A 10,497-nucleotide genomic window follows, 5' to 3' on the forward strand; every position below is an offset into this window, starting at 1 on the left:
AAGTTAAAATCAGTTCAACTTTTAATAAACGCACCTCGAGACCGAGACCGTTTTTTTCAAAGCAAAAACGTGTTCTGTGTGAACGAGCACTTAGGTGTCCCCAGAATGTGTCTGTGAAGTTTCAGCTTAAAAATAAACCCCACAGATAATGTATTACACCATTCCCAAAAATGCCCCTTTTTGAGTGGAAGCAAAAACATGCCATTTTCTTCTGTGTAATTTTAAAGGCAAATGAGCTGCAGCTCCCGGCACTCTTTCCAGAAGAAGGCTGTGCCACAGCTCATTCCTCAGATACTCCGGCAACAACAAAACAGGAGAAACAGAATGGGGCTGTTTCCAAATAATGAATTTTTCTCATTTTTGCTTTTTCATTATTTTCTATGTAAACGCGCAAGACAGACCTTCCGTTTTTTGTTTTTGTTTTCTATTTGGGGTCATTCACATACGAAGCATCTTTGCTTTTAAAAATGAGACGCGGACAGTGAAAAATGCAAGGCGAGTTTTTTAAAGGTTAAACTGCTTTTAACTTGAGCACTGAACTTTTAGTTTCCTGTGTGAGATGCTGTAAAAGATGCAAGTGAAATGATCAAACACATCTGTCTAGCACGTTTACATGGAAAAGCAATGGAAAAATAAGCCATAGAACAATGTTCATTGAGACTGTCAACAACAGAACGTTTAGATTGTCTCAGCTACGTGATAAACATTCTTGTGTTTCCGCTAGCTGCTCTAGCGAGGAGATAAACATGGCGGACTGTGTTCAGCTCACTCAGGGGAGGAGCTAAGCTGATAGGCCAGATTCTGTCATCAGTCATGGGCGGGGCCTGTTACACTGTGACGTCACAATGCATAGAAAACGCAAATAGCTCATTTTAAGGCACGGTTTATGATTTATGTGGAATATAAAAAAAAAGGAGTGGGTGGATTTTTAGCATTATATGGTGGTTGTGTACACACACTGCCGACACACATTTTTGTCCATGTGAAAGGGAATTTTGCATAACAGGTCCCCCCATAAGAAAATTGAGTAAAAATTAAGCAAGGTAAAACAAGATAGAAATATGGAAAAGACCATAAGGAAAAATAAATTGAGATCATTTGTCTATGAGGTCAAAGTTCACAGACTCCTGGGGCCTCACAGCGGTTCATTGCTGACTCTACCCGCGGGCTCCGATTCCTGAACCTCACTATGGAATCTTTACATTCATGATGTACTCCAGTCTGAGAGTCCTTATACAACATGTAAATCATCTGAGTGTGTGGAAACGAGGATTATGTGGCTTACAGCCTCTCTCACCGTTCAACTGAATATTCATATCAATCCTTCGCCTCTAGTAAAGAGTAGCAGCAGATGTTAGCAGTGCCAGATCCCCGGTGTGATTCATAGGCATTGTGTAAGAGCGCCTGATGATGACTGTATAAATGAGGTCCAGTGTCAAAGCAATATGCTTGTTATCATGACAAACAGATCCACAGGGGAGAAAGAGAGAAACCTGGTGTCTATCCTGAATGAGAGCCTGTAATCCTACATGCCCGAGACGCCCACCTGGTTATGGCAGATTTACTATTAAACAGGCAACAGCGTGACCTTCTTTCTTTCATGGAGTCGATCTCATCTAGTGGCAGGGTTTGACAAAATGTAGAATTTAAGAACTGGCTCCATTTTAATCCATGGCAATTCAGTTTCAGAGAACTGGCCACACCCAGGAGCGCCATGTTCGAGTAAAAAAATGTGGCAGAAATCAAACTTTCACAGCTCTAAATGTTTTCAGTCCAAATAAGTTGCACCTCCAGCAGATAATTTACTTTAAAATGAAAAATCTGTTATTCACCCTGTCACTCCAAAATAATATGATGATCATAGAACAATAAGTTATCTAAAATAGCAAAGCTGCTCTGTCTGGTCAAATTTATTTGCAATTTTGCTTAGTTCATTAAAATAAATATTATTTATTTTAAAAGTATTTTTATTATTTATTTATTATTTTAATTAATATATTTGTTTTACTATTTTTCCTTTTTCCTTTAAACACACACACACGCACACATAATATATTGGGTGGATTAAGGGATATGTAGAATATGATCATGCAGAATAAGGCATTAATATGTGCTTTAAGTTCTAATAAACAGACAATATCCTAGTAATATGCATGCTAATAAGCAACTAGTTAATAGTGAGAATTATATGGTAACACTTTAATGTCCAATATATATTTTACAACTTCTTAGGTTTTCCATTTAAGGTTTCAATCTTGTATGCCTGCTTAATTTGTTAAGGATTTGGAACATTATATGAAATTAAGCAAAGTGTTCAAAGTACATCAGATTCAATTTAAATATATGTCCATTACACATTTCTATAATGTGCATTTTGAACATTTATTATTATCAAAATCATAATTTTCTTATTTAGTGTCACTGTGTATGATAACTAGAGCTGTAGGCCAGTGCAAAACTTATGTTCAATTACATGGAAATAAAACAAACTATAGAGAGCTCTAAAGCTGTTTTTGTACTGTCTATTCTTCTGTGAGAAAAAATTGTCTTAAATTATGTTTGGGTGCTTTTCACAGCCATCATTAATAAATGTCATTATTAAATCAATATTAAATCAAATGTATTTATTTTTTAAAATTGAATTAACAGCTCTAGTGACAACCTTTTTAAGTGTAATTCATACTAAGACACAACGTATTAATACAAACTACACTTACTGCGATTCTATGAATTTCTAAGAATTATCTCCAGCCCTTCCTCTTAAAGACAGACATATTAAAGTGGCTCGCCCACCGCGAGTATAAAAAGCAAACTCAAAACCCCCTCTCTTCCTCCATATTTCAAGAGGCCCAACTGCGAAAGACCTTTCAGGAATCCTGCATGGGTGGACGAGTGGGTTTTCCCTGGGAAAGACACTCAGGGTCTTCCGGAAAGGAACCCCACCTTCGGATGTCGGATAGCACGCTGCTACGGCGCGCTGGTGCCAAGGCTAGCGTGGGTGAGTGGGCAGCGCTGCACTGAGACGACTAGCAGCCGTGGGCACTGCCAGGCTTAGCGATGAAGATGCCGCCCCTGTCGTCATTACAGGCAGCTCACAGAAAAGAACAGAGAGCTTCGCCGAAATAAGCCAAAAAAAGCAGGAAGTAGGGAGGGATGGTTCACATTGAAATCCTCTCTTGACGCCCCCACGCACGGTTTTAAGCACAGCGTACAAAATCACTCTCACAGAGAGAGCGAGAGAAAAAGAGATATTAGCGGCGCAGTAAGCTAGCTCAGGAGATCACATCCAGGCGCTTTCTAATCACTGTAATGGTTTAGAAACCTCATGCTCATCTTTCTTAAGCACCGAATAAAACAGTAGAAGTCCCCATATGAACCACAGGCGCTGCTTTCCTATGCCAAAGAGACTTTCGACAGCTGCGGGGAGCGACAGCCTAAAAAGTTAACGTGATTTCTTTTTTTTTTTCTTAGCGGGGGGAGAAGTCACGTCCTAGAATACCACCCGATCAGACCTTAAGGAAATGGATGGAGTTGAGAAGTTCTGAAATATCCTTGTACGCCGAAGTGATGCGAAATGCTTCTCGATCAGCAAATAACGTGTGCCAGATCGCACGTTCATCCAGAATACAAGATTATGCACATCTTCAAATAAACATCTACACTCCAGATATCTTTAAGAGCACGTTGCAGATGCCAAACGTATCCTTGCGGATGCTTTTAAGCTAGGAATATGTGATATATCCGTGACCATATTTGTATAGGCCAATGTTAGCATTTATTAAATGATCATCCTGTCTAAATTACTAGATATTGGAATAGCATCAGGGATTATTTCCAAAAATAAATAGTTAACTATTTGTTCAATACATCGATGAGAAACTGGACAATTTATAATCATTTGGTTTCTATTTCTGAGGCTTTTTGGTCAAAAATCTGCTCTTCATACCTTTACATTAAACATCAGATTTGTTCTGACTGGCTGTGAGTTCATCAAGTGCTGAGTGAAAACAGATCAATTGGAAACTTTGTCGTTGCATATGGCGTTAAGTAACTTTTCTTCAGAACCTGATTTGATATCTCATATAAAATCATAGATTGGAGCTTTACAAACAAGGTCAAAACTGTATAAATATATAGTACTAGCCATCCCATAAATTAACTATCACTATAGCAAATTTGGTCACACTTTAGTTTAGGCTCCAATTCTCACTATCAACTAAATATTAACCATGACTTTTGCCTCAGTAAACTCCTAATTACTGCTTATTAATAATAGTTAGTAAGGTAGTTGTTAAGTTTAGGTATTGGGTAGGATTAAGGGATGTAGAATGTGATCATGCAGAATAAGGTCATATGGATGTTATAAAGTACACAAAACCAAGATCTCAAATCATATCATACATATAAATTGTGGAAAGGAGCAAAAGATAAGATATCATTTTGATGATGTACATGAATCGAGGATATTTGTGGGTCTTGGAAAATGGCACAAGCGTTACAACACAAGTGTTGGTACATAGACTGCTGCCAATGGTCTGTTCTCCAAACTGAGAACATGTGGTCTCATCACAAGAGAAACCAAAGAATATTCCATACATGACGAATCCCATTTATAAAAGACCATTTATGAAATACAATTGAACGTTCCTTTGTGCATGTGTGAGATAAAAATCTAATAACAAAAATCATTCAAATAGGGCCGTGTAACAGTTCTAATAGTTTAACAGGCAATACTGGCAGCTAAAAGAATTAATTGAAATGAAAGCACATTGACGATTGAAGATTACTTCACGTTTTTAAAGGGGAAATCTGTTGCATTTTTTTGCTCTAGCATTATTACCTGTTAAACTCGTCCTAATAAGGTCAGGTTTAAAGGGATAGCTTACATGCAAAGTGATCATCACTTTCGGTTACACTTTATTTTAAGGTGTCCGTGTTAAAGTGTAATTCTACAGAGTAATAATTAACTTCCCCCGGTTTCACAGACAAGGCTTAAGTTAGTCCCAGACTAAAATGCATGTTTGAGCTGTTTTAACTGAAAGCAACTTGCACTCGCATATCTTAAAATAGGTCAGTGCCGTTGTTTTGTTTTAAGATGCACACCAGTAATGTTTTTTTTCTAAGGCATGTTTATAAAATATGTTTATATATTTAAATATCCTAATTGAACTAAATCCTAATCCTGGCTTAATCTAAACCCTGTCTGTGAAACCAGGACTTTATGTACTTACTATAGGGTTAGGGTGTAGTTTAGGGTCAGTTGCATGAAATTATGCATAATTTATTATTATCACTACAGTACCTACATGTAACATGTGTAACAAGGACACTTAATAATGCGTTACCTCTCTTTTCTTTGACAATCTCTTTATGAACTCCTTGAAGCGTCAACATTTTGATGCAATTAATGCATTATTTAATTTGTTTGCAGCCTAAAGGTATTTTAATATCAGATTTATGGCTGCTTTTGTAACAGCTATGCTAGATCATTATAAAATGTGTTGCCAAATTTAGCGTAAAAACAAGATGTGCTAAAACAGTCCAAGTTCATCAACCATTACCGTAAACAAACTATTTTTGACGCTGCAAGTGCCAGACAAAGATCCAATTATCTCCATAATGGCCTGAGATTAAAATAATTAGAATTTACGAGCACTTTAGACAGTGTTCAAGTGACTGTCAACAACGTTCCTGATAGCAACAGGGCTAGATGTAAAAATTTCTTAGTAAGTGAAGTAAACAATAGTACAATCTCAACAACAAACGATGAGATTTCAAAGGCCGTTATCCCTCCAGACTGCACCGTATGCAAATGATAAAGCGTTCACTCAAACGCTTTACTTTGATGAAGCCGTTATGACTTTTGAAGACATTTCGACTGCAATAGCACAAAAGCATTATGGTTGTTCGGTTGAAAATCAAGTTCAAGTCAAGCTGAGGGTTGAGTCATTACTTGAGGACTGACGGAGGGAAATCTGTTGTTTAGTGTGACCCTTTGCTTTTGTTTTGGGTAATGAAAGCCCATTGAGAGGCGGACATGCTGGACCGCTGCCCATTTCGCTCTGTTTCAATTACCCAGCATGCCTTCAGCAGGGTAATGAGGTGGGTGTCACCGCGGGGGTAAAGCGACAACCAGTGACCGCTGCGTCGCCACTTGGCCTCTCATTTCCGTGGTGATGAAGTGTCGATTGGCAGGGTCAAGGGGGCGGGAGAGAGAGAGAGAGAGAGAGAGAGAGAGAGAGAGAGAGAGAGACTGCCGAACGAGGACTGACACGTACTGTCTCTGAAGCCCTCTCATATTCGCGGCACAGACCTCCAGCTACCATATGTTTTTATCAGAGACCGAACCACAAAAGGGGGAATTACGTTTGAAAGGCCGGTAAATAAAGTTGGTATTGATTTGATCTCATGTGTAATCCGTTTTGCTGTCTGACACCAAGTCCAGCAATAAAAGAGAATCATGTAGGACAGCATAATAGATAATACGACCATACATCAATTGGGGTTTGGGAGACGTGAGGGCGATAGATCATCTTCCAGCCAGACTGCTTAGCTATGGAATTTATAAACTAGCTCCTAAAATTGAAGCGGCTTTCCAATTTACAGATGCGCCGTGGTACTTTACTGCTTTTCTCCACTATAGTTGATTCTATTTCAAGTTTACCAGAACGATTCGCTGTGAGGCAGACAAAGTTTGTCTGACATAGCAGCTGTCAAACGGCTCTTTCATCGTACTGAGTCTTTGTCTCTTACCATATCTGAAACAGTGGCGTTTAAAAGACGCTCCTGAGTATATTTAAATTGTAAAAGGAGGAACATTAAAACATTTTTGATTAAATTAAATTTATTCATTTTAAAATAAAGTTTATTATTAATTATTTTTTAACAGAATGGATTTGCATAAAATAGGTGTAAATGTAAACTTCTAAAGATAAAGATCCATATTATTAATACTATTATAATTATTAATATTGGAGTAGTTTGATTAAAAATGAGCTTGCTTGATTTTATAGGAAAGCTATTCTAAAGTTTAATTGTGGAAAAGGATATTGGGAAAAACCAAAAGATTCAAATGCAAATATTACTTAATATTAAGTAATTACAATCTAATTATGCTGATGCAAATATATATATAATTAAAAAAAAAAAGTAAAACGATCAGGAGGGCTATTAAAAATGTATTCATATAGACTGAATACATACACTACAACTGATTATGAGTTAGTTTAAAAACTAAAAGTAATGATCATTCAAAATGTACATTTTATTTATATATATATATATATCTTATATTAGAATTATAAAATCGATCTGAATGAAAAGTTTGTTTATATAATATATGTGTGTATGTATATATGTTTTTGTATTTATATATATATATATATGTGTGTGTGTGTGTGTAGCACTGCAGCATTAATTAATAATGCAGACTTTAATTAATAAACAGATCTCTGAAAACCTTCATTAAAATGAACAACATTTGTATAAACAACATAAATGCCTGAAGACAAACTTTAAGGCATCAAACGTGATCACATGAGGTCAGTAAAGTTGTCCATGTGCTTTCGATAACAGTTTTGTCTCAGTAACATGAATTAATTTCAGCACAGATATGCCTCGGTTATGGAACACTTGCGCCATCTTCTGGAGACATAACATAACAACAACATACCAGTAGGACATGGAGGACACAACAAGCATTTTAAACTTAAAACCAGGATAGGAGAAAGTGTTGTAACATCCAAAAATACTACACACATTCAAGCCTGGCAGAGGACTTGCACTTTAGCCATTACTAATCACTGGTTAAAGGCTAAACCAATGAACACTAACTGACTGGGTGAGTAAAAGCATAAGGGTATGGAGTGAATTTCTCTTACCTCATCAGCAGATGGCAGCTGGACTTGAGGTGATCCCCACTCCTTGCTGATCTTCTCCCTGATCCTCTGAGGGATGATCCAGCACTTGTCAATAACCAGATCTGGGTAAATCAGCTTTAACTCTCCCCTAAAGAGTAAACATACAAGAATGAATAATTTAACCTGTCTATAACACTCCATCATTATTCAATGAACAGTTTATGGTTTCCTATAGGTCATAAAACCCTAACATAAGCTGTGAATAGCCCATGATGTCAGTAAAAGTTGAACTAGTGAGTAAGTTGTTAGGTTTGTAAGGCTTGGTGTGTGGGTTTCGAGTGGGACCGGCTGCTTAAGCATCCATGACTCAGAGCTCTGAGGGAGTCCTACACATCCCACACCGGCCTACAAGCCAGACTTCTCAAATCAGTTCATCTAAGGAAATGCGGTTTGGAAATTAACCCTAGTCCAAAACTCCTAAAGGAAGACGTTTGTTAAGGATTCCTATTGGAATTTTAATGAACCAATCCCGGCAGGATAAAAGACATCAGAAGGAATTTACATGCATATACGTTTTCCTTTTTGCTATTTTTTCCACAGTATTTTAATCAGACAGTCGGGATGTTTCGAACGTATTAACTAACAGAGTGTCTATTTACACTAAGTGCAAATAATCTGCTTTGTTGGCAGAGGCTATTTACACTAACTCCGCCCACTGATGTCTGATTGGGCCAGACAAAATTACAGCGCGTGGCAGAAAGTTTGACGCAAATCGACCCAAGTTCAAATCCGCCCTTTGCTGAACTCGCTCTACTCCCTTTTCCCATCACTTATCAGATCAGAAAGGCATTTATTTTCAACAAAAACTAAGAAAATATTCAAAAAATGGAAATAAAGTGTCTAACGTGCGTTTAAAAATAAAGTGTTTATCGGTTAGGGTTAGGGAGGGCTTTATTGTCTCAACAAGGCAGCATCAATTTAATAATTTTAATAAATATAATCATTTACACTCTATGTTATTATTGCATACCGTGTAATGTACAAAACACTGAGGTATAAATATTATCTGTATTTGCACTTAGTACAAATAGTTGCTATATTAAAAAGAAGTTTGTATAAACCCATAGTTTACAGTACATATGGGTCAAAATGTATGTCTTTCATTTTTCCATCTGTTATCTATATAATAGTGCATATACAGTACATATGTCCATATAGACTATGTTAAATATAATTAATGTTAAATATAAACATAATGATTCCTAGTTATATATATATATATATATATATATATATATATATATATATATATATATATATATATATATATATATATATATATGAAGAGTTCAGATGCAAAAGCCTCCAAGTGCCATCTGAAATTTTCTTCTAGAATGATAATTTTTATCCAACTCGTATATTTAAGTTCAGTAGCTTCACTTAAATGACAATGAAAATTACCTATTAATTGTCATTTTAGTGAAATTACCGAACTTAGATATACGAGCTTGATAAAAATGATCATTCTAGAAGAAAATTTCAGATGGCACTTAGAGGCTTTTGCATCTGAACTCGTCATATAATATGTATGTATATTCAGTAAACAGCAACAGCAAATCTTTACCCAGATGCTTTTATCTATAACAATTTACAAAATAATTATTATAGTAACAGTCCTCTTGGAGCAACGATGTACACACACATTTACTTAATACCTACTAATAATACTAATAATAAAGCATTTTGTTAATATTGTGCTTTTCTCAAGCCCTAAGCGCTAGTTAGCATTGTTTTGACAGATTTAGCTAACTTCTGAAGGCACATTTGTCTCCAAAGTATAGCTAAGTAAGCCTAATTAATATTATCAGATTATAATTATTATCAGATTTAGTCACTACTGTATTTTGGTATTAGGAGAAATATAATTCTGATAGAATACAGCTTGATAAAAAATACTTGACAAACATTTATTTATTTATATTGCTGAAAACAAGGAATGTTTGAGTAGAAAATCTAGCAAGTTGTTCTATAGTGGAACTGACATTCACTTCTGACTAAGCAAACAAAATATTGGACAGATTAAAATGATCAGAGAATATCTGGACAGAATGACAGCATTGTGAAGTCTTACTTGCAGAATTCAGCATCCTCTGAAGTCAAGAGATCGTCACAGGTGGATGTGGTCATGTGACACACTGAGAGGACGCACAAAACAAGCGACGTGCAAAATAAATGCATTTCCACCGAACCTTCAATAGAAACGTGGGTGAGAGTTAATAACTTATTTCACTCTCTTTCATGCATGTAAAACATACTTTAAGTGCAATGTTAATACATTATGTGAGAGGAAATCTATAGCCTAATATACGTAGTCTATATGTTTTGTTTTGTTTTTTTACAAAAAAAACATTCATTCTTTGATAACGTTTATCATTTCTGTATCATTTACCTGTAATTCTCGACAAACTTTGAGATGTTCGCAGCTGAGGTCTAACTAGACCTTCAAACAAGTCTAGTCGTCGACTAAAATAGTACGGTAATATTACGTTACAAAGTTAAATTGAGAAACACATTAGAACCGCCCACTCTTCACTACCATTGGTTTCCACTGTTATTAGCTGACACCTTATTGGTCTAT

At 36.1% G+C, this 10,497-nt stretch overlaps 1 protein-coding gene across 1 annotated transcript in view; it reads right to left on the reverse strand.

Moving 5' to 3' along the window:
• The window catches only part of egr3 (early growth response 3), a 146,866-nt gene extending 136,369 nt beyond the window's left edge, over window positions 1-10,497 (reverse strand). The window contains exons 1-3 of the mRNA XM_081349971.1: window positions 10,309-10,497; window positions 9,991-10,108; window positions 7,881-8,007 (exon numbers count right to left, since the gene is read on the reverse strand). Coding sequence (XP_081206097.1) covers window positions 7,881-8,007; window positions 9,991-10,097 — 234 coding nt within the window. The 5' untranslated portion in view covers window positions 10,098-10,108; window positions 10,309-10,497. The remainder of the gene's footprint in view (window positions 1-7,880; window positions 8,008-9,990; window positions 10,109-10,308) is intronic.

This window comes from Scardinius erythrophthalmus (assembly GCF_964197995.2).
Source record: "Scardinius erythrophthalmus genome assembly, chromosome: 20".
NCBI classification, from domain to species: Eukaryota; Metazoa; Chordata; class Actinopteri; order Cypriniformes; family Leuciscidae; genus Scardinius; species Scardinius erythrophthalmus.